Below are 24,345 nucleotides of genomic sequence, written 5' to 3'. Positions count from 1 at the left end.
GACCCCCACAGCAGCCCCAGCAGTGATAGTGACCCCCACAGCGGCTCCAGCGGTGATAGTGACCCCCACCCCACAGCGGCTCCAGCGGTAAAAGTGTCCCCCACCCCACAGCGATAATAGTGACCCCCCAGCGGCCCCTAGTGCATTAGGGACACCCCCCAGCGGCCCCCCCGGTGCATTAGGGACACCCCCCAGCAGCCCCCCAGAGTAGTAGTGACACCCCCCAGCGGCCCCCAGTGCAGTAGTGACACCCCCCAGTGGCCCCCCAGTGCAGTAGTGACACCCCCAGCGGCCCCCCAGTGCAGTAGTGACACCCCCCCAGCGGCCCCCCAGTGCAGTAGTGACACCCCACAGCGGCCCCCAGAGCAGTAGTGACACCCCACAGCGGCCGCCCAGTGCAGTAGTGACACCCCACAGTGCCCCTCCCGAGACCCACATACTTACCTCCTCCTCCCCCTCCTCCTGGAAGCTCAGCTCCTCTTCTGGTCAGCGATGGTCCCGGCATGCATATTAACTTTTTCTTACCCACTTCTGCCTCAATAGGTAATTCCCAGCAACCTGATTGGTTGTTTGGTGAATCAGCCAACCCAAACAACTAATCAGGTTGCTGGGAATTGCTGATTGCTGCAGAAGTGGGGAAGAAAGTGTTATTATGCTCCCAGCACACACTCTGACACACACGCTGCTGGACGCCTCCCCCCTCCCAGCGGAACCAAGTAGTAGGAGACGTCGGGGCAGGGGGGAGAGGGATTCAAGCTGCATGCTGAAGTCAGTGTGGGCCGGGATCAGCGCGGCTAGCAGTGCCGTTTGTGAATGCCGGCAGGGGAGCCGTGGCCCCTGCTGGTATTCACAAGTGGTGAGCGGCCGATGGGGCGCGTGCCAGTAGGGAGGGCTCTGCGTGCCGCCTCTGACACGCGTGCCATACGTTCGCCACCACTGGTTTAGGTGATAATTTTAGGAGATGGATATCTTTAAGCGATATCTAACCTCTTTACCAATTGTGGCAAGTTGGGGATACTCGCCTATCAGATCACTATCTTTCAGTCAGGATGGTTGGCACACATTCATAAAAGGCTCAGGAAACGTGGACTTATTTTATCTGCAGCACATGCACTACTTAGTACATACAGTCCTCATGATTCACAACCCACAGGATCTCTGTCACCGCCCCTCACCCACGGAGTCTAGAGGCAACCTCCTCTGTCAGACTTGGGACAGACCGCTACTCGTCCTTGCCGGTCCTGAGGCTCCGAGTTCCTAGAGTCTTTGTACCGTCTCACTCTCTGGCTTTCAGCCAACGTCCCCCTGAGTGTGACAGCAAACTGACACTTTTATGTTGCTTCCTTCCACACCCATAGGTGTTACCTCTTGTTTCTGCAGCCTGAATGCCATCTACAACCTTCTGCAGGCCATTCTGTGTATTGCACTCCTACACATTATTAAAGTGACAAGAAATAGAGTGACAGAAGTCATCAGAGTCACAGAAACTTTCTAAATGTCACCATAAGAGTGTTCCGTAATAGTGCTGCTGTGACCCAGATACATAAAGTAAGAGTTGACTTTGGATGTTTTCCCCACAGATCTCCTCTGGAGCCCATGTGTGGATGAAATCTCTATCCTCAGGTTGGAAGATCAGCTAAGAAGCTGCATGATGTGCAGTATTACCGGCTGCTTCCCAGATAAACCGAGTGTGTCTTGGTATAAGAAGGAGAATGGAGTTACTTCTGCGGTGCAGGACTCCAAGGACACAGAGACAAAGATCGAACCTCACAAAAGCAAAAATGGTTGTACTGCAGTTCTACACTTCACTCCAGATGCTAAGAAGGACCAAGGGTCAGAATTTATCTGCAAGGTGGAGCATCCCAGCCTGGAGCATCCGATAGAGAGAAGCAGCGGACCTCTCCATATATTAAGACAAGGTGAAGAGGAGTGATTACAAACATGGATCCCACTATTCTGCAATGCAGAGACTTTATCCATTTATGGACCCTGTTTTTACCTCTAAAGGAGTTTTACCAACAAAGACAATGTTTGATTGCTGGGGGCTCAAACATGGTAACCCCCAGGCATCCTGAGAACTGCACACCACAACTACCCCATGTGATTGGATCAGCAGTGCACATGCATGACTACCACTCCATTTACTTCTAGGGGACAGAGGGAGATTGCCGAGTGCATTTATCTCCACCCGTCCTATAGAAGTGAATAGAGTAGCGGTTGGACATGTGCACAGCTGATTCAATCACATGGGGCAGTTAGGGAAACCCCAGCAATCAGACATTTTTCCTTTATCCTGTGGGATAACTCCTTTAGGGCTCTTGCACATGGGTATAAGTGTATTCAGGCTTACTCGCAAGAGGAGGATGCGATTGCATTCTGAATGGAGACCTATCATGTCTTCTGGCAAGCGGATCCACACTCCTTTGTGTACTTTTACCCACTGCCATCCCTGTTCACATTGGCGTGGGACACACCCGTGCCATGTTTGAACAGGCTGAGCAGTCAGATGAGTAGGTGAACCAGCCTACTTAGTCTTCGGTGTTATCGATTAACATTGCAAAATTGTGTTCAGAACAAGTGTACATTTGCACACTCTGTAGACTCCTATGGGGCCTTGGGTGTGCAAATGCATACAAAAATAGAGCAATGTGAGGGAAACAACTGAAACCTATGAGTTTTAAAGGTTGTGGTTCCGATGGACGATTTTCTGTGCGTAAAGTCGCCCATGTGCAGGAGCTCTGAAGCGGGTTGCCTGGTATACAGAACACAACCTAAGGCTAACATTTTATGGGCGAGCGTGATATCGAGTCGTAAATCACGGCCCGATTTTGCACTTGTTAACTTGCGATTTTGATGCGGATGTGAGGCGTTTTTGTTTCAAAACCGCCTTGCATCACTTCAGGGAAGAAGCAATCCTCCGCTGTGGTTATAGTGGAGTTTCTCCCACTGTTTTCAATTGGGAAACCTCGCATCACATCGTGTGCACCTGCACATGGTGCGATGCTGTCGCCAGCCCTAATGAAAACGTTGGGGGATGCGATGCGAGAGCACACTCCAAAATAGGATGTGCAGCTATTTGTTTCCCACATCACATAAAACATGTGTATCACCCCACTCAAAAGAATGGAGTTCATATTGTTGGAGATTTGTGCGCCTCGCAACACGCAATTCTTGTGCGATTTTCTCACCACACAGGTGTATTTTCTGTCCGTGTGCTGTCTGTATTTTCTACTGACTGAATGCAGACAACACACAGACTCATTAAAATAAATTGGTTATTCAGATGCTAAGTTTTTATGTGGACCAATGCTGACAAGGGATGATAAAGTAAGTATATTCTGTGTGTGTAAGTGAGTATGAGTGTGTGATAGAGTAAGTGAGGGATTGTAAAAAATTAAGACGGGAAGGACGTTGGCACGTGAGTGGGTGCGAATGGGCGGAGGCTCGTGAGTGGTGGGATCTAGTTGATTTTCGGCACTTCTGTAAGTAAATTTGTAGATCCCCACAAGATCAAGGGTGTATACTGTTGCACAAGATGCATACATGTCACACATTTGGAAACCCAGGTCCTGGATCTAAATGAGTGACTGGCAACAATGAGTTGACAATATGGAAAGGACTTTGCCGCTTACTGAGCAGGCACTCATTGGGGTAGATGCGTGGGTGGATGGTAGTTTGGGGGAGCAGGTGAAGCAGGCAGCTAGCTGGTTGACAGTAAGAAGGGGTAAAGGGAAGAGAACCAGGGAGACTAGTCCTGAACTGGCACACCCCAACTAGTTTACAAAGTTTGCAGATGAGGAGGATGCCATTACAGGGAAAGCAGTGCTGCAGCATGACATGCCCTCTGAACGCCAGGGAGATGACTGCTCCAGTGAGATGGGGATGGGGAGCGCAGGGCAGGCTAGACAGGTCCTACTGATGGGAGACTCAATTATAAGGGGGACAGACAGGGCAATCTGCCACAAAGACTGGGACGGTTGAACAGTGTGTTGTCTTTCTGGTGCTCAAGTTCAACACATCACGAATTGGGCTGACAGATTACTGTGAGGGACTGGTAAGGATCCAGTGGTCATGGTACACATTGGCACCAATGACCAAGTTACAGGTTGCAATGGAGGATGCTCAAAAATGATTTCAGGGACCTAGGATCTAAGCTTAGGGCGAAAAACTCCAGGTAGTTTTTTAGGAAATACTACCTGTACCATGAGTCACACCAGAAAGGCAGCGGGAGATTAGGGAGGTAAAAAAGTGGCTCCAAAGTTGGTGTAGGAAGGAGAGGTTTGGGTTCCTGGAGAACTGGGCTGATTTCGCTGTTGGCTATAGGCTTTACCATAGGTATATGCATCTCAATGTGAATGGTGCAGCTGTGCTGGGGAGAAGATGTCTAAAAGGCTGGAGGAGTGTTTAAACTAGGAACTAGGGGAGGGCAAAAAGAGTAATACAGGGAAGACAGTGTAGACAGTGATCTGGGAGCAAGTAATGGGGTTGAGGGTTTGAGTGGGGGATGGGGTTAGTACTGATAGAGCAGCTAATAAGACCATATGTAGCATAATGAATATAAAGAATAACAACAACCATATAAATTGTGTGGCAACAAATGCAAGAAATCTGATCAGTAAAGTGGGTGAGCTTGAAGCGTGAATGTCTGAAGAAAGTTACGATATAGTAAGAATAACGGAAACATGGCTTGATGATAAGTGTGATTGGGCGGTAAATATACAGGGTTACAATCTCTTCAGAAGAGACCCCGGGAACCAGAAAGGGGGAGGGGTATGTCTGTATGTTAAATCCTACTTAATACCGAGACTATGAGAAGATATAGGTGTAGGAAATAAACATATGGGATCTCTGTGGGTCGAAATTCAGGGAAGGAAAAATAACAAAATCCCGATAGAAGTTTTCTCTAAGTCACCAAAAAAAACAGAAGAAACTTACTATTAAGAAAAAATAGAAAAGGTGTCAAACTGCAATGAGGTAATTATTATGGGAGATTTATCCGGAGATTATATGCTAAGACGAAAACTGTGTATCAAACAAAAGCAATAAGTTCTTGAGAACATTTAAAGATAACTACTTTACCCAATTTGTATGGGAGCCAACTAGAAAGAGGGCTACTCTGTACTTACTATTAACTAACAAGCTGGAGGCAACGAGGTTGAGGGACACTTTGGAATTAGTGACCACAATATAATTAATTTCCAGTTATCATTCAATACGAAGCCTCACCAGGGAGCAAAAAAAAAAACTAAACTTTAGTAAATCAAAATTTGATCAGCTCAGAATTACTCTTGGCACTATTAATTGGGACACCGTACTCAAAAATAATAGTACAGACGACAAATGGGAGAAGTTTAAAAAGTAGTTCATACCCTTTAAAAATAAAAGATCTACAAATAGAAGGAAACCAATGTGGCTCGACAAGACTATAAGGGGGGCAATAAGCAAAAAAAAGAAAACTTTTAAATTATTAGAACAAGAAGGCAATGAAGAAGCACTAAAAACATACAGGGAAAAAACAACTTATGTAAGGAAAAGATCAAAACAGCAATGTAGAAAACAGAAAGATTGCCAAAGACAGCAAAAATAACCTAAACTATTTTTCAATTATATAAACGGCAAAAAGATTTACGCCAAAAGCACTGGCCCTTTAACAAATAATGTAGGAGAAATCATAAAAGATCAATAGTTTTTTTTTCATGTGTATTCACGAAAATTGACAAATTGACGGGCCCAGATGGAATACATCCAAGGGTCCAAAGGGAAATAAGTGACGTGATAGACAATCCACTATTTCTTATATTTAGGGACACTATTGAGACCGGGATTGTACCCTTGGATTGACGAATTGCTAATGTGCTTCTAATATACAAAAAGGGGTCAAGTAGAGAGCCTGGTAACTACAGGTAAGTCTCACTTCAATAATTGAAAAACTTTTCGAGGGGTTTCTGAGAGATGGCATCCTGGAATACCTCAAGGAAAACAATGGTATAACTCCTTATCAGCATGGGCTCCTGAGTGGTCGATCACGTCAGACTTATTTGATCAGCTTCTACAATGAAGTAAGATCATAATAGGTTGATATATAAAATGAGGCAGCTCGGTCTGGGTGAAAACATGTGTAGCTGGGTAAAGAACTGGCTCCGAAATAGAAGGCAGAGGGTGATAATAAATTATTCGTACTCTGATTGGGCCACTGTCGTTAATAGGGTGACACAGGGCTCAGTATTAGGCCCTATTCTGTTCAATATATTTATCAGCGACCTGATAGATAGACTGCATGGTAAAATATTGATATTTGGAGACATACAAAAGTATACAATATAATTAATACAACAGAGGACAATGTAAGGCTGCAAATGGACCTGGATAAGATGTCACCAATATGCACTGCATGGGGTACTGCTAGGGAAAAGTGATATGGAAAAAGACCTGGGGTTACTAGTTGACAGTAGACTTAACTGGAGCAATCGATACCAGTCAGCTGCTGCAAAAGCAAATAAAGTCTTGGGGTGCATTAAAAGAGGTATAGGGGCGAGGGACAAGAACATTATTCTTCCACTATATACAGCACTTGTCAGGCCTCACATGGAATACTGCGCACAGTTCTGGACACCGGTGCTCAGGAAAGATGTTGCAGTGCTTGAGGGGGTTCAAAGAAGGGCAACTAAATTAATAAACGGAATGAGAGGACTTTGGGATAATTCATCCTATAAAAAAGACAGTTCAGAGGCGACCAAATGACCATGTATAAATACATTAGTGAGCAATACAAGGATCGCTTCCATGATCTATTCATACCCAGGACTGCGACAGTAACAAGAGGGCATCCTCTATGGTTAGAGGAAAAAAGGTTCCATCACCAATACAGAAGGGGGTTCTTTACTGTAAGAGCTATGAGACTATGGAACTCTCTGCCTGAGGATGTGGTGATGGCAAAATCGCTAAAGGAGTTTAAGAGGGGACTAGATGTCTTTCTAGAATGCTATGATATTACAGGATATAGACATTAAATAACCAGCGGGGTTGTTGATCCGGGTCTTGGAGTCAGGTAGAAACTTTCAAAACGCTGATCCAGGGATTATTCTGACTGCCATTATGGAGTCTGGAAGGAATTTTTTTCACCAAATGCAGTAAATTGGCTTCAGTTTTGCTAGGTCTATGGTTTATTTACAGCTTCAGGAATGCGATGTAAAATTACTGCAAGTCTTTCAAAAGTCTACAAACTGTACTTGGGGTGTGCACTGGGTGATCAGGATAAATCATGGGCTCCACACATTATTTGCTCAGCGTATTCTAGTAAATTGTGTGAATGGCTTCATGGGCAGAAGGCTTTACTTCCATTTGCGATACCTATGATATGGAGGGAGACAAAGGATCATGACAAGGGTTGCTACTTTTACAGCATTACTACAATTGGCTTTTTGGCAAAAAATAGGCATAAAAGCATATATCCAATTTGGATTTGGCTTTTAGAACAGTTCCTCATGATGCCTCAATGCCAATTCAAGTTCCTCCAGTGAATGGTTTAGATTCCATTGAGGAAGAAACTGAATTGATATGCATGCCACTGCTGATGAAGATCCTGCAGATTTAGACTGAAGGCCTGATGTTGAAAAAGAGTCAGAAACATTTCCCCAGGAAGAGCTGAGTGACTTGATTAGGGACTTATCTCTCTCAAAAGATAAGGCGGAGCTTTTGACATCAAGACTAAGGCCAGTTTCACATGGGCAATCGCAATTTTGCCACAAGAAAATCTTGGCAAAATTGCGTCTTTGCTCCCGCAATTTCTGAGCATCAGCTATGCTTTTTCTTGAGAATAATCTTAGAAATATAGAAGATAAAAAAAATGCAGATCGTAGAAAGAGTAGAGCATGCCACACTTTTTTTCTCTCGCAAAATCACAAGAGTGAAAGCATTGCAGAATGAAACCACTGAAAAATCATTCCTCTATCGCATGATTTTATCACCTGCATGAAACCACCCTAAGGGCTCAGTCACACGGGCATTTTGGTGCACAAATTTTTGTGTGCATAACTGATGCGTTCAAAAATTAATGTTATGTTTGGTAAAAAGTATAATATGAATAAAAATTGATTGATTAGATGATAAATGTACATGATATGTTACTCAGGTGTACTTTGGAATGATTCCATTCCTGGTACATTCTGAAATATACATAAAATCGGTAAAAATCATAGGTGGTCATGTTTCAAAACTGAACGTGGTAGGAAAAACTGAATGTATATTCGGAATCAGCATGAAAAGTTGGTCTATAAAAATGTATTTTTGTTTATGTTAAGAAAAAAGGTTGTATTCTGTTGACCAGTGAGAGATTAGGATAACCTTCTGCTAGTTCATGTGACAATATATCAGATGGAAATTCATACTGCGGCTTAATGTTATTGTACATGTAATGTCTGATCATTTTATCCTGTTCCTACAGCTAATGTATCATTCATAATAAGAGACATTGCGGGTCCTCCTAAGCTGATTGATGGAGAAAAAGCCACCCTGTACTACACAGTGGACCACTGCCCCGAGGACCTGAGTGTGACGTGGCTGATGAGAAGAGATGGACAGGTCCAGGAGATCCAGATATCTCAGATGAGTGAAGAAGAGAGCTTACTGGGTACATCCTACGTGATCAGATCACAATGGGAGGGACGTCAGTATGTAACATCACTGAGCTTCATACCACATATGGAAAGACACAAAGGTGTGACCTTCATCTGTAGAAGTGTCAGCAATCAGCATAATGACGAGAAGACGTTTCACTGTAAGACCATTTATGGTAAGATATCCTGAAATCTATATATATATAAAGATGAAAGCCCTCATTGACTGACTGACTCACCACTATCTTTATTCCGATGTCCTACAAGCATAAAATTTGGCAGGAGCATTCTTTAAGTCCTAAATTGGAAAAGTAAATGGGTCACAGCTTGATTATTCAATGATAATTGCAAAAGTATTGGCCTCCTTATTTAACATAACTTCCTAGTGTCGTACAAGTGTGAAATTTGGCATGAGCATTCTATAGGTTGAAAATAGGAAAAGTAAAGGAGTCACAACTCGATTATTCAATGTGAATTGCAAAAATAAGTGCACCGCTAAGTAATGGAACTTTCTGGTATCGTACAAGCATGAAATTTGGCGCAAACATTGTTTAGATCCTAAATAGGAAAAGTAAAGGGGTTACAACTTGATCATTCTTTAATTCCAGAATAGGAAAAGTAAACAGGTCACAACTCAATTATTCAATTTTATAGAAGCAAAAACCAAAATGTGGAAACAGCACGCAAAATACATTTACTATAAGAAGTATACATACCTTTAATAAATATACTAATTTGTAGACTTAGTCCCAAGAGAGGAGCATTCTTAAAGGTAAGTACTAGAGATGAGCGAGCGTACTCGCTAAGGCAAACTACTCAAGCGAGTAGTGCCTTATGCGAGTACCTGCCCGCTCGTCTCTAAAGATTCGGGTGCCGGCGGGGAGCGGCGGGGATCAGTGGGGGAGAGCGGGGAGGAATGGGCGGGAGATCTCTCTCTCTCACTCTCTCCCCCCTGCTCCTCCTTTCCTTGCTCACTCCCCTCACCACTCCCCCGCCAGCACCCGAATCATTCGAGACGAGTGGGCTGGTACTCGCATAAGGCACTACTCGCTCGAGTAGTTTGCCTTAGCGAGTATGCTCACTCATCTCTAGTAGGTACCCATCTTTTCCAGGTTAGGATTAAACCACCTGGTATTAGCGTTAGGACCCATCTGAAAGCTTGGTCACCTGGACGTTGGTAGATGGGCCAATATGGTTTGATTAAAGTATATACCAAGAACCTTGCCTTCTTTAAAGAGGTTAGTTTTTTTGTTATAGGTATGTATACTTCTGATAGTACATGTACTTTGCATGCTGTTGTCACTTTTTGGTTTCTGCTTCTATTGTATATTCCATGGTTTAACGTGCACCTATAGATTTCTATTGGGAAATGCTGACCTATTTTATTATTTTTTGTATGATTATTCAATGCTAATTGAAAAAGTAAGTGTACCCCTATATAATGAAACTTCATACAAGTTACAAGCATGAAATTTGGCACAAGCATTCCTTAGGCCCTAAATAGAAAAAGTAAAGGGGGTCACAACTTAATTATTCAATGCTAATTGAAAAAGTAAGTGTACCCCTATATAATGAAACTTCATACAAGTTACAAGCATGAAATTTGGCACAAGCATTCCTTAGGCCCTAAATAGAAAAAGTAAAGGGGGTCACAACTTAATTATTCAATGCTAATTGAAAAAGTAAGTGTACCCCTATATAATGTAACTTCATACAAGTTACAAGTATCATACAAGCATGAAATTTGGCGCAAGCATTCTTTAGGTCTTAAATAGAAAAAGTAAAGGGGGTTACAACTCAATTATTCAATGCTGATTGCAAAAGTATTGGCACCACTGTGTAGTGTAACTTCCCAGTTTCGTGCAAGCATGAGTGGTGGACATCGCAGGTCTTTCTCATGAGAAACACATCTCAGGACCTTGTTAAGTCTTGATAACTTGTGTAGGGAATCACTGAGACAGATAGGTCCTCGCATTTGGGAACATAAATCACTGTGGAGAACCTTTAAGTGTGCTATATGGATCAAATCTAAAATATAACTTAATAATAATTATCTAAAATTAAACAATATTGGAGACCACAATACAAATATACAAATACAAACAGCAAACATTCATGGGCTTGGCGTAACTGGTGTGTGACTATCCCCATGAGATCTACTGTTATGACACCGTAGGGCTTCACACGTCAAGTCCTGGAAGGGGCCTGGGCCACTTTCTCATAACAGATCCAATTTCTTGTCTATTCCTATGCTTGGTCAAGCGTTATATAATGGCCACAAGTAGACAGAATATATTAGGCCCTTTGGTGTTTTATAGATCATAAATCAATGTCCTCCGTCAGTTGCCCCATAGGAAAGGGGTCATGGATGCCTATATTGGGTTGGGTGGTGATATTAAGATATCAACCTGGGACGTGTGCTATTTGATGGTGCACTAGCCCTATATAGGATGATTGCAGACTAATCCTTCAATCAGAAACTAGCTACTGTGATGTTTTACAGTATGCTTGACTAGGTTAAATAGCCAGAGATGGTATACCAGTATATGCTTTGTGGTTAAAGAAGAGATACCCCGAAGGAGGTTTACTCTAAGGATATACACAAAGCTTAGATTGCATGATCAGAGGACGTTAGAAGATCTTGCTATCGCTAAATATTGTCTTATGCAGACTGAAGTCCTAACTTGATGGGTTAGATGACAAAGTTTTGGTAACTTGTGTAAAAGTAAGAATGCAAAAGACACACAGTGTGCAGTATTGAACCAGTTAACCATTTCACTGCTGGCTATTTTCTATGAAGGTGGATATATAAATATGTATATATTTTTGCATAGGCTGATTTAAGAAACACATTTATATTATTATTCCCACAACATTCCCTCCTTTTTGTTTCTTTAGAGTAGCCAAGCGAACGTCTATGTCAGGTACTTACAAATGCCCTAGTGGCAAGTGCCGGTATTCCTACACTACTTCCCCGGATCCCCCAACTGACGTTCTTATCTTATGCATAAACAAAAAGTATCATAGGAAGGCACTGCAAGAAGAGAGGGTTGATCGAAAGCAGATTCAGCTTCAGAGACAGTAGTAAAAGGCAAAGCATCATCATTAGAGATGAGCGAGCACACTCGTCCGAGCATTAGGGTACTCGAGATGCTCGTTACTGGAGTCGAGCACCACGAAGGTACTCGAATCAATTCCATTTCCTTCCCCACATGTTTAGCGCCATTTTCTAGCCAATATACATGCAGGGAAGGCATTACAACTTCCTCCTGTGATGTGCCAGCCCTATCCCACCCCCCTGCAGTGAGTGGATGGTAAGATCGAGTGACCACCATGTACTTAAAGCAGTCCCGCCCGCGGCTCGCCTCAGACACACAATGGCTGAGATTAGGGAAAGTGCTGCTGCTGCTATTACTGTTCTGGCTGGCTGGGAGCAGTAGTGCACAAATCTTTTTTTTTTTCATCTCTGGTTGTGCAGGCCATTTCAGCTATAGCCTTCTCAGTCTGCAGTCTATTATACAGAGTATAGGGAAAGTGCTGCTGAGATAGGGAAAGTGGTAGTGTAGGATCCTGTCTTCAAGAACCCCAATGGTCCTTCTTAGGGCTACATCTGACCATGTGCATTATACCTGTGGCTGGCTGGGAGCAGTAGTGCACCATTTTTTTTTCATCTCTGGCTGTGCAGGCCATTACAGCTATAGCGTTTTCAGTCTGCAGTCTATTATACAGAGTATAGGGAAAGTGCTGCTGAGATAGGGAAAGTGTTAGTGTAGGATCCTGTCTTCAAGAAACCCAATGGTCCTTCTTCGGGCTACATCTCACCGTGTGCATTTTACTTGGTTCCTGCTGGGAGTTGTAGTGCTTCCATTTTTATTGTTCAATAGTTTTTCATTAGATTTGCATTTGACATGTCAAGAAATATAGATACACATTTCCATGGTAAAGAAGAAAAGATGTAACAGATGATATAGTCTGACATGTTAGGATTTTACAACTGTAAAGTATTAACATAGAAGAATTATAGCAAATAAATTCTTAACGTAAATCCCTTTGCTTGAACTATGCAGAGATTTAAAATGTTTGTGGGTATAATGGGAAGGGGGGGGGGAGGGGTAGATTGGGAAACATAGGGGAGAAGGGGAGGGTGGGTAGGTATAAGGGGGGGGGATCAGGAGAAAAGGTTTGATGGATCCAATTCAGTTTCCACTTGAGGGTTGAATTTCAGAGAACCTTGTAAAGCACTTACACATAAGAAAATTTAATATATAATTATCACCTTGGTTGATCAACCCAAACGTATTTTATTCATTTGAAATTTTTGGCTGGGAATGATCCAGCCAGGGTCCCCATGTCTCCAGAAAATGATCAAGTCTGTCATTTCTATATGCGAAAATGTTTTCGTAAGTGCAGTGTTCTGAGAGTAGGTGTGTTACGTCCGAAATTGTAGGTATGCCTTTCGATCTCCAGTTCCTCGCTACTAATAATTTAATGGAGAGGAGTCCATGGGAGACCCATTTTCTATGGTTAATTGGGATAGCCTCAGAGCATATCCGGGAAATTGCTAATTCAGGAGAGAAGGGGAGTCTGCCACCTGTTATTTTCCTTAGGAGAAGAAAAAACTCGTGCCATACAGGTTTTATGAGTGGGCAGCTCCAGAAAATATGCAATAATGTGCCTCTCCCTCCACAGTCCCTCCAACATTTATCGGAGGAGTCTGGTAGAAAGTCCAACAACCGAATCGGGGATTTGTACCATCTAGTGATAACTTTACTATGGACCTCCATCAGTGAGGTGCAGGAGGAGTCCTTAATAGCCCATTTGTGTGCTGAGTTCCATTGTTCAGTTGAAAAGGATCGCCCCAATTCTCTTTCCCAGTTTAGGATGTGGGCCTTCTTGTGTGGGTTACTGTCGTAAATGCTTTCTCCACAGAAAATCTCTATATCGTTTTTAGGTCTACCTTAAAAGTAGGGGTGTTAAATAAAAGATTATATAAGCATAGTGGTAGCGAGATTTCCCAGGTTGGGAGAGAAGCCCATATGCTGGAAATTTGTATGTATAGAAGAAAATCTTTTTCTGAGAGATCAAATTCTGCTTTGAGGCTTTCAAAGGATTTCAGCTTTCCCTTTGTTGTTATGTCTAAGATTTAATTAATGCCTTTGTTTTTCCATATGTGTGTATATAAATTAGTGGTTCAGAATTCAAAAATTTTTATGGGTAGGGTGACTAGTTTTCTTGGTTAAAGATTCCTGGATTTTTGTAATAGAAAATTCCATATGGTTATTGTCGAGATTACCATGCGGTTCCTCGGGGGCTCAATCTTGGGGTCTAGACTGGCCGCTAATATTAGGTCTCATAGTGATTTTTTGCCTAAAGAGCTTTGTTCTATGTTTGGCCAACTGATTCCTGGTTGGGGAGCAGACCAGGATCTTATTTGTCTGATAATATTAGCTTTGTAATAAGCTTCTATGTTAGGGACTTCCATTCCTCTAGATCTTCTAGGACCGTACATTATGGAAGCTGCTATACTTGGTTTTTTGTTACCCCATATAAATGATAATGATTGTTTTTGAAGTTTTCTGAGTATTCCTGTAGGGCATAGGAGTGGGATAAAGCGAAACCTGTATAGTATTTTGGGGAGGATCAAAATTTTATAGATTACTAGCTAACCCGTCGCGCGTTGCTGCGAAGACAGACAGACATACATACATTCGTTTTTATATATCTAGATAACAACCAATGACAGCGCAGCTTTCAAGTTACCTCAGCGGTATAATATATAACAACCAATGACAGCGCAGCTTTCAAGTTACCTCAGCGGTATAATATATAACAACCAATCACAGTGCAGCTTTCATGTAACCTCAGTAGTATAAGAAGTAGCAACCAATCACAGCACAGCTTTCATTTTACCTCAGCATTCTCAATATCCAGCAATTGTCAAGCGAAACGTTCGGCGGATGCATCATTTTGTAATTGAACACGCATCCTGTTGCGCGTAATGCCTTTTGCTTTCGTGCTTGAGATGGAAATCAAACGATCTTTGTCTGGGGGGCATAACTGTCGATGATGCTCGCACGCGCGCTACCTATCGTAGGATAGTTGTACTATGCCTAGAATCTTCCCAAGAGTGTACTCAACAACTTCCCAAAGTTTCATGGTGAGTGGATGAATGGTGTAGTAATGCATAAAGGACAGACAGACATTCATTTATATATATATATATATATATATATATATATATATATATATATATAGATGACATCGGGAAGGGAGAGAATTAGATTCCGTACGTAAAATTTGGACGCTAATTCTTTAGCGCTTAGAATTGTATAATCGAGTTGGGACCCGTTAACTTTTCCTATTTATGACATAATCAATGCCCGTGCCAAATTTCAAGTTTCTATTACATTGGGAAGTGAGAGAATTAGATTCCGTACGTAAAATTTGGACGCTAATTTTTTTGCGCTTAGAATTGAATAATTGAATTGGGAACCAATAACTTTTCCTATTTATGACATAATCAATGCTCGTGCCACATTTCAAGTTTCTATGATATTGGAAAGTGAGAGAATTAGATAACGTACGTAAAATTTGGACGCTTATTCTTTGGTGCTTAGAATTGAATAATCGAGTTGGGACCTATTAACTTTTCCTATTAATGACATAATCAATGCTCGTGCCAAATTTCAAGTTTCTATGATATTGGAAAGTGAGAGAATTAGATTCCGTGCGTAAAATTTGGACGCTAATTCTTTTGCGCTTGGAATTAAAAAATCGGGTTGGGACCCATTAGCTTTTCCTATTTATGACATAATCAATGCTTGTGCCAAATTTCAAGTTTCTATGACATTGGAAAGTGAGAGAATTAGATTCTGTATGTAAAATTTGGACGCTAATTCTTTGGCGCTTAGAATTGAATAATCGGCTTGGGACTGATTACCTTTTCCTATTTATGACATAATCAATGCTTGTGCCAAATGTCATGTTTTTACGACATCGGGAAGTGAGAGAATTAGTGGCAATGATGGAAATCGAACGATCTATGTGGGGGGAGGGCGTAACTGTCGACGACACTCGCACGCACGCCATTTATCATAGCATAAATGTACTATGCGTATAATCTTCCCAGGAGTGTACTCAACAACTTCCCAAAGTTTCATGGCGATCGGATGAATGGTGTAGTAACGCATAAAGGACAAACAAACAGACACGCAGACAGACATACATTCATTTTTATATATATAGACTAGCTTACCCGTCGCGCGTTGCTGCGAAGACAGACATACATACATACATACATACATTCGTTTTTAAATATCTAGATAACAACCAATCACAGCGCAGCTTTCAAGTTACCTCAGCGGTATAATATATAACAACCAATCACAGCGCAGCTTTCATGTAACCTCAGTAGCATAAGAAGTAGCAACTAATCACAGGCACAGCTTTCATGTTGCCTCAGCAGTATAATATATAGCAACCAGTCACAGCACAGCTTTCATGTTTCCTCAGCAGTATAAGAAATAGCAACCAATCACAGCACAGCTTTCATTTTACCTCAGCATTGTCAATATGCAGCAATTGTCAAGCGAAACGTTCGGCGGATGCATCATTTTGTAGTTGAACACGCATCCCGTTGCTCGTAATGCCTTTTGCTTTCGTACTTGAGATGGAAATCAAACGATCTTTGTCTGGGGGGTATAACTGTCGACGATGCTCGCACGCGCGCCACCTATCATAGGATAGTTGTACTATGCCAGTAATCTTCCCAGAAGTGTACTCAACAACTTTCACAAGGTTTCATGGCGATTGAATGAATGGTGTAGTAATTCATAAAGGACAGACAGACATACATTCATTTATAGATGACATCAGGAAGTGAGAGAATTTGATTCCGTACATAAAATTTGGACGCTAATTCTTTTGCGCTTAGAATTGAATAATCGATTTGGGACCCATTAACTTTTCCTATTTATGACATAATCAATGCCCATGCCAAATTACATCGCGAAGTGAGAGAATTAGATTCCGTACTACGTAAAATTTGGACGCTAATTCTTTAGCGCTTAGAATTGTATAATCAAGTTGGGACCCATTAACTTTTCCTATTTATGACATAATCAATGCTCGTGCCAAATTTCAAGTTTCTATGATATTGGGAAGTGAGAGAATTAGATTCTGTACGTAAAATTTGGACGCGAATTCTTTTGCGCATAGAATTGAATAATCGAATTGGGACCCATTAACTTTTCCTATTTATGACATAATCATTGCTCGTGCCAAATTTCAAGTTTCTATGACTTTGGGAAGTGAGAGAATTAGATTCCGTACGTAAAATTTGGACGCTAATTCTTTAGCGCTTAGAATTAAATAATCGAGTTGGGACCCATTAACTTTTCCTATTTATGACATAATCAATGCTCGAGCCAAATTTCAAGTTTCTATGACATTGGGAAGTGATGGAATTAGATTCCGTATGTAAAATTTGGACGCTAATTTTTTTGCGCTTAGAATTAAATAATCGAGTTGGGACCCATTAACTTTTCCTATTTATGACATAATCATTGCTCGTGCCAAATTTCAAGTTTCTATGACATTGGGAAGTGAGAGAATTAGATTCCTTACGTAAAATTTGGATGCTAATTCTTTGGCGCTTAGAATTAAATAATCGAGTTGGGACCCATTAACTTTTCCTATTAGTGACATAATCAATGCTCATGCCAAATTTCAAGTTTCTATGACATTGGGATGCGAGAAAATTAGATTCCGTACGTAAAATTTGGACGATAATTCTTTTGCGCTTAGAATTGAATAATTGAGTTGGGACCCATTAAATTTTCCTATTTATGACATTATTAATGCTTGTGCCAAATTTCAAGTTTCTATGACATTGGGAAGCGAGAAAATTAGATTCCGTACGTAAAATTTGGACGCTAATTCTTTGGTGCTTAGAATTAAATAATCGAGTTAGGACCTATTAACTTTTCCTATTTATGACATAATCAATGCTCATGCCAAATTTCAAGTTTCTATGACATTGGGAAGTGATGGAATTAGATTCCGTACGTAAAATTTGGACGCTAATTTTTTTGCGCTTAGAATTAAATAATCGAGTTGGGACCTATTAACTTTTCCTATTTATGACATAATCATTGCTCGTGCCAAATTTCAAGTTTCTATGACATTGGGAAGTTAAAGAATTAGATTCCGTACGTAAAATTTGGACGCTAATTCTTTGGCGCTTAGAATTGAATAATCGAGTTGGGACTCATTAACTTTTCCTATTTATGGCATAATCAGTGCTCGTGCCAAATTTCATGTTTCTACGACATCGGGAAGTGAGAGAATTAGTGGCAATGATGGAAATCGAACGATCTACGTGGGGGGGGCGTAACTGTCGACGACGCTCTCACGCGCACCATTTATCATAGCATAAATGTGCTATGCCTATAATCTTCCCAGGAGTGTACTCAACAACTTCCCAAAGTTTCATGGCGATCGGATGAATGGTGTAGTAGCGCATAAAGGACAAACGGACAGACACACAGACAGACAGACACGCAGACAGACATACATTCAATTTTATATATATAGCCTAGCTTACTCGTCGCGCGTTGCTGCAAAGACAGACATACATGCATTCGTTTTTATATATAGATGGCATCAGGAAGTGAGAGAATTAGATTCCTTACATAAAATTTGGATGCTAATTCTTTGGCGCTTAGAATTGAATAATTGGGTTGGGACTAGAGATGAGCGAGCACAAAAATGCTCGGGTGCTCGTTATTCGGGCCGAAATTATCGCGATGCTCGAGGGTTCGTTTCGAATAACGAACCCCATTGAAGTCAATGGGCGACCCGAGCATTTTTGTATTTCACCGATGCTCGCTAAGGTTTTCATGTGTGTAAATCTGGGCAATTCAAGAAAGTGATGGGAACGACACAGCAACGGATAGGGCAGGCGGGGGGCTACGTGTTGGGCTGCATCTCAAGTTCACAGGTCCCACTATTAAGCCACAATAGCGGCAAGAGTGGGCCCCCCCCCCCTCCCAACAACTTTTACTTCTGAAAAGCCCTCATTAGCATGGCATACCTTAGCTAAGCACCACACTACCTCCAACAAAGCACAATCACTGCCTGCATGACGCTCCGCTGCCACTTCTCCTGGGTTACATGCTGCCCAACCCCCCCCCCCCCCCCCGCACGACGCAGTGTCCACAGCGCACAACAAACTGTCCCTGCGCAGCCTTCAGCTGCCCTCATGCCACACCACCCTCATGTCTATTTATAAGTGCGTCTGCCATGAGGAGGAACCGCAGGCACACACTGCAGAGGGGTTGGCACGGCTAGGCAGCGACCCTCTTTAAAAGTGGTGGGGCGATAGCCCACAATGCTGTACAGAAGCAATGAGAAATAGAATCCTGTGCCACCGCCATCAGGAGCTGCACACGTGGGCATAGCAATGGGGAACCTATGTGCCACACACTATTCATTCTGTAAAGGTGTCTGCATGCCCCTGTCAGACTGGTAATATGTACCTTAACAGTAACCGCGTTGGTGGTAATGTGGTGGTGACTGCGGACCTAGTAGCGCGGTTTTATTTTGTTGGTTTTCGGAATGTGGCCCGGATTAAGTGGGCCGTGGTGGGGGGATGTTTTTGAGGCACTACGTGTCCTCTCCACGTGTCCGTGGTTATATGCACCTTAACAGTAACCGCGTTGGTGGTAATGTGGTGGTGACTGCGGACCTAGTAGCGCGGTTTTATTTTGTTGGTTTTCGGAATGTGGCCAGGATTAAGTGGGCCGTGGCGGGGGGATGGTGGGGGGGCTCTCTTGTAGTGTCGGTAAAGGTGAAATTCTTGGACTGCCACCAGACGAACCAATGCAAAGGCATTTGCCAAGAATGTTTTCACTGTTGGAGGAGGAGGGGGATGTTTTTGAGGCACTACGTGTCCTCTCCACGTGTCCGTGGTTATATGCACCTTAACAGTAACCGCGTTGGTGGGAAATGGCCTCGCCGCCATCATGTCTTTGGGAAGCCTCTGTTTCCACACCCCAGAGACATACCATTAGCAGCGGTATAGGCAGAGCCCAGAATTATTAACATTTCAGCCGTAGCATTAGGACAGGCCCCACTAACATATCACTAGCAGCATTATAGGAGTAGCGCAGTCTTCGTTCCATGTCAGTAATAGTAGCACTCAAGACAGGCCCCAGTAACAATTCCGAAGCAGCAGTATAGTGGGAGCGCAGTCTTCGTTCCATGTCAGCAATAGTAGCACTCAAGACAGGCCCCAGTAACAATTCCGAAGCAGCAGTATAGTGGGAGCGCAGTCTTCGTTCCATGTCAGCAATAGTAGCACTCAAGACAGGCCCCAGTAACAATTCCGAAGCAGCAGTATAGTGGGAGCGCAGTCTTCGTTCCATGTCAGCAATAGTAGCACTCAAGACAGGCCCCAGTAACAATTCCGAAGCAGCAGTATAGGGGGAGCGCAGTCTTCGTTCCATGTCAGCAATAGTAGCACTCAAGACAGGCCCCTGTAACAATTCCGAAGCAGCAGTATAGGGGGAGCGCAGTCTTCGTTCCATGTCAGCAATAGTAGCACTCAAGACAGGCCCCAGTAACAATTCCGAAGCAGCAGTATAGTGGGAGCGCAGTCTTCGTTCCATGTCAGCAATAGTAGCACTCAAGACAGGCCCCAGTAACAATTCCGAAGCAGCAGTATAGTGGGAGCGCAGTCTTCGTTCCATGTCAGCAATAGTAGCACTCAAGACAGGCCCCAGTAACAATTCCGAAGCAGCAGTATAGGGGGAGCGCAGTCTTCGTTCCATGTCAGCAATAGTAGCACTCAAGTCAGGCCCCAGTAACAATTCCGAAGCAGCAGTATAGTGGGAGCGCAGTCTTCGTTCCATGTCAGTAATAGTAGCACTCAAGACAGGCCCCAGTAACAATTCCGAAGCAGCAGTATAGTGGGAGCGCAGTCTTCGTTCCATTTGAGTAGCTGCAGTATAGCCAAGGCCCAAGTTACATTTATGTAGCTAAAGTGTAGGCCAACCCCACACACACTTCTGTACCATGAGTGCAGGCGAAAAACATGCAAATTGCTATGATTACACTGTAGGTGAGGGCCCCAAAAAATTGGTGTACCAACAGTACTAATGTACCATAGTAAAAATTGGCCATGCCCAACCAAGATGGCAGGTGAAACCCATTAATCGCTTTGGTTAATGTGGCTTAAGTGGTAACTAGGCCTGGAGGCAGCCCAGTTTAACGAGAAATTGGTTCAAGTTAAAGTTTCAACGCTTTTAAGAGCATTGAAACATATAAAAATTGTTTAGAAAAATTAGATGATTGAGCCTTGTGGCCCTAAGAAAAATTGCCCGTTCAGCGTGATTACGTGAGGTTTCAGGAGGAGGAGCAGGAGGAGGAGGAGGAGGATTATTAGACACAGATTGATGAAGCAGAAATGTCCCCGTTTTGGATGGTGAGAGAGAACGTAGCTTCCATCCGCGGGTGCAGCCTACGTATTGCTTACGTATCGCTGCTGTCCACTGGTGGAGAAGAGAAGTCTGGGGAAATCCAGGCTTTGTTCATCTTGATGAGTGTTAGCCTGTCGGCACTGTCGGTTGACAGGCGGGTACGCTTATCTGTGATGATTCCCCCAGCCGCACTAAACACGCTCTCCGACAAGACGCTAGCCGCAGGACAAGCAAGCACCTCCAGGGCATACAGCGTGAGTTCAGGCCACGTGTCCAGCTTCGACACCCAGTAGTTGTAGGTGGCAGAGGCGTCACGGAGGACAGTCGTGCGATCGGCTACGTACTCCCTCACCATCCTTTTACAGTGCTCCCGCCGACTCAGCCTTGACTGGGGAGCGGTGACACAGTCTTGCTGGGGAGCCATAAAGCTGTCCAGGCCCCTTAAAGACTGTTGCACTGCCTGGGCTGTACATGCTGCTCGATCTCCGCACCTCCCCTGCTACATGGCCCTCGGAACTGCGCCTTCTGCCACTAGCGCTGTCGGATGGGAATTTTACCATCAGCTTGTCCGCCAGGGTCCTGTGGTATAGCAACACTCTCGAACCCCTTTCCTCTTCGGGAATGAGAGTGGAATGGTTCTCCTTATAGCGTGGGTCGAGCAGTGTGTACACCCAGTAATCCGTAGTGGCCAGAATGCGTGCAACGCGAGGGTCACGAGTAAGGCATCCTAACATGAAGTCAGCCATGTGTGCCAGGGTACCTGTACGAAACACATGGCTGTCTTCACTAGGAAGATCACTTTCAGGATACTCCTCCTCCTCCTCCTCCTCCTCCTCCTCAGGCCATACACGCTGAAAGGATGACAGGCAAGCAGCAGGGGCACCGTCAGCAGTGGGCCAAGCTGTCTCTTCCCCCTCCTCCTCATCCTCCTCATGCTCCTCCTCCTCCTCCTGAATGCGCTGAGATATAAACAGGAGGGTGCTCTGACTATCCAGCGACATACTGTCTTCCCCCGCCTCCGTTTCCGAGCGCAAAGCATCTGCCTTTATGCTTTGCAGGGAACTTCTCAAGATGCTAAGCAGAGGAATGGTGACGCTAATGATTGCAGCATCGCTGCTCACCACCTGGGTAGACTGCTCAAAGTTTCCAAGGACCAGGCCCACTCTTCTGAAAAGAATTGAGGAGGCTGACTCCCACTGCGCCGCCCATGTTGGAGTTGGTATTCCACTATAGCTCTACGCTGCTCATAGAGCCTGGCCAACATGTGGAGCGTAGAGTTCCACCGTGTGGGCACGTCGCACAGCAGTCGGTGCACTGGCAGATTAAAGCGATGTTGCAGGGTGCGCAAGGTGGCAGCGTCCGTGTGGGATTTGCGGAAATGTGTGCAGAGCCGGCGCACCTTTACGAGCAGGTCTGACAAGCATGGGTAGCTTTTCAGAAAGCGCTGAACCACCAAATTAAAGACGTGGGCCAGGCATGGCACGTGCGTGAGGCTGTCGAGCTGCAGAGACGCCACCAGGTTACGGCCGTTGTCACACACGACCATGCCCGGTTGGAGGCTCAGCGGCGCAAGCCAGCGGTCGGTCTGCTGTGTCAGACCCTGCAGCAGTTCGTGGGCCGTGTGCCTCTTATCTCCTAAGCTGAGTAGTTTCAGCACGGCCTGCTGACGCTTGCCCACCGCTGTGCTGCCACGCCGCGCGACACCGACTGCTGGCGACGTGCTGCTGCTGGTGACACATCATGATTGCGAGACAGAGGTTGCGGAGGAGGAGGAGGAGGGTGCTTTAGTGGAGGAAGCATACACCGCCGCAGATACCAGCACCGAGCTGGGGCCCGCAATTCTGGGGGTGGGTAGGACGTGAGCGGTCCCAGGCTCTGACTCTGTCCCAGCCTCCACTAAATTCACCCAATGTGCCGTCAGGGAGATGTAGTGGCCCTGCCCGCCCGTGCTTGTCCACGTGTCCGTTGTTAAGTGGACCTTGGCAGTAACCGCGTTGGTGAGGGCGCGTACAATGTTGCGGGAGACGTGGTCGTGCAGGGCTGGGACGGCACATCGGGAAAAGTAGTGGCGACTGGGAACTGAGTAGCGCGGGGCCGCCGCCTCATCATACTTTTGAAGGACTCCGTTTCCACAACCCTATACGGCAGCATCTCAAGGCTGATAAATTTAGCTATGTGGACGGTTAACGCTTGAGCGTGCGGGTGCGTGGCGGCGTACTTGAGCTTGCGCTCCAACAGTTGCGCTAGCTACGGCTGGACGGTGCGCTGACAGACCCTGGTGGATGGGGCCGAGGACAGCGGAGGTGAGGGTGTGGGTGCAGGCCATGAGACGGTAGTGCCTGTGTCCTGAGAGGGGGGTTGTATCTCAGTGGCAGGTTGGGGCACAGGGGGAGAGGCAGCGGTGCAAACCGGAGGCGGTGAACGGCCTTCGTCCCACCTTGTGGGGTGCTTGGCCATCATATGTCTGCGCATGCTGGTGGTGGCTCCCCGGCTGATCTTGGCGCGACAAAGGTTGCACACCATTGTTCGTCGGTCATCAGGCGTCTCTGTGAAAAACTGCCAGACCTTAGAGCACCTCGGCCTCTGCAGGGTGGCATGGCGCGAGGGTGCGCTTTGGGAACCAGTTGGTGGATTATTCGGTCTGGCCCTGCCTCTACCCCTGGCCACCGCACTGCCTCTTGCAACCTGCCCTGATGCTGCCCTTGCCTCCCCCTCTGAAGACCTGTCCTGAGTAGGCGTTGCAAACCAGGTGGGGTCAGTCACCTCATCATCCTGCTGCTCTTCCTCCGAATCCTCTGTGCGCTCCTCCCTCGGACTTACTGCCCTCACTACTACCTGACTGCAAGACAACTGTGTCTCATCGTCATCGTCCTCCTCACCCACAGAAAGTTCTTGAGACAGTTGGCGGAAGTCCCCAGCCTCATCCCCCGGACCCCGGGAACTTTGCAATGGTTGTGCATCAGTGACGATAAACTCCTCTGGTGGGAGAGGAACCACTGCTGCCCAATCTGAGCAGGGGCCCGAGAACAGTTCCTGGGAGTCTTCCCGCTGCTGAGCATGTGTCATTGGAGTGGAGTGAGGAGGCTGGGAGGAAGGAGGAGCAGCAGACAGAGGATTCGGATTTACAGCAGTGGACGGTGCAGAACTGTGGGTGGACGATAGGTTGCTCGAAGCACTTTCTGCCATCCACGACAGGACCTGCTCACACTGCTCATTTTCTAATAAAGGTCTCCCGCGTGGACCCATGAATT

At 44.8% G+C, this 24,345-nt stretch overlaps 1 protein-coding gene across 4 annotated transcripts in view; it reads left to right on the top strand.

Moving 5' to 3' along the window:
- LOC136577083 (uncharacterized) overlaps positions 1 to 24,345 on the top strand; it is a 106,144-nt gene that overhangs the window by 44,469 nt on the left and 37,330 nt on the right. For all 4 annotated transcript variants that reach the window (XM_066576797.1, XM_066576795.1, XM_066576798.1 and 1 more), the window contains 2 exons: positions 1,581 to 1,919; positions 8,444 to 8,791. In XM_066576797.1, the coding sequence (XP_066432894.1) occupies positions 1,581 to 1,919; positions 8,444 to 8,791 (687 nt within the window). The remainder of the gene's footprint in view (positions 1 to 1,580; positions 1,920 to 8,443; positions 8,792 to 24,345) is intronic.

This window comes from Eleutherodactylus coqui, chromosome 8, assembly GCF_035609145.1.
Source record: "Eleutherodactylus coqui strain aEleCoq1 chromosome 8, aEleCoq1.hap1, whole genome shotgun sequence".
NCBI lineage: Eukaryota > Metazoa > Chordata > Amphibia > Anura > Eleutherodactylidae > Eleutherodactylus > Eleutherodactylus coqui.
Note: the sequence above shows the minus strand (reverse complement) of the source record. Positions and strands in the feature narration are given on the sequence as shown.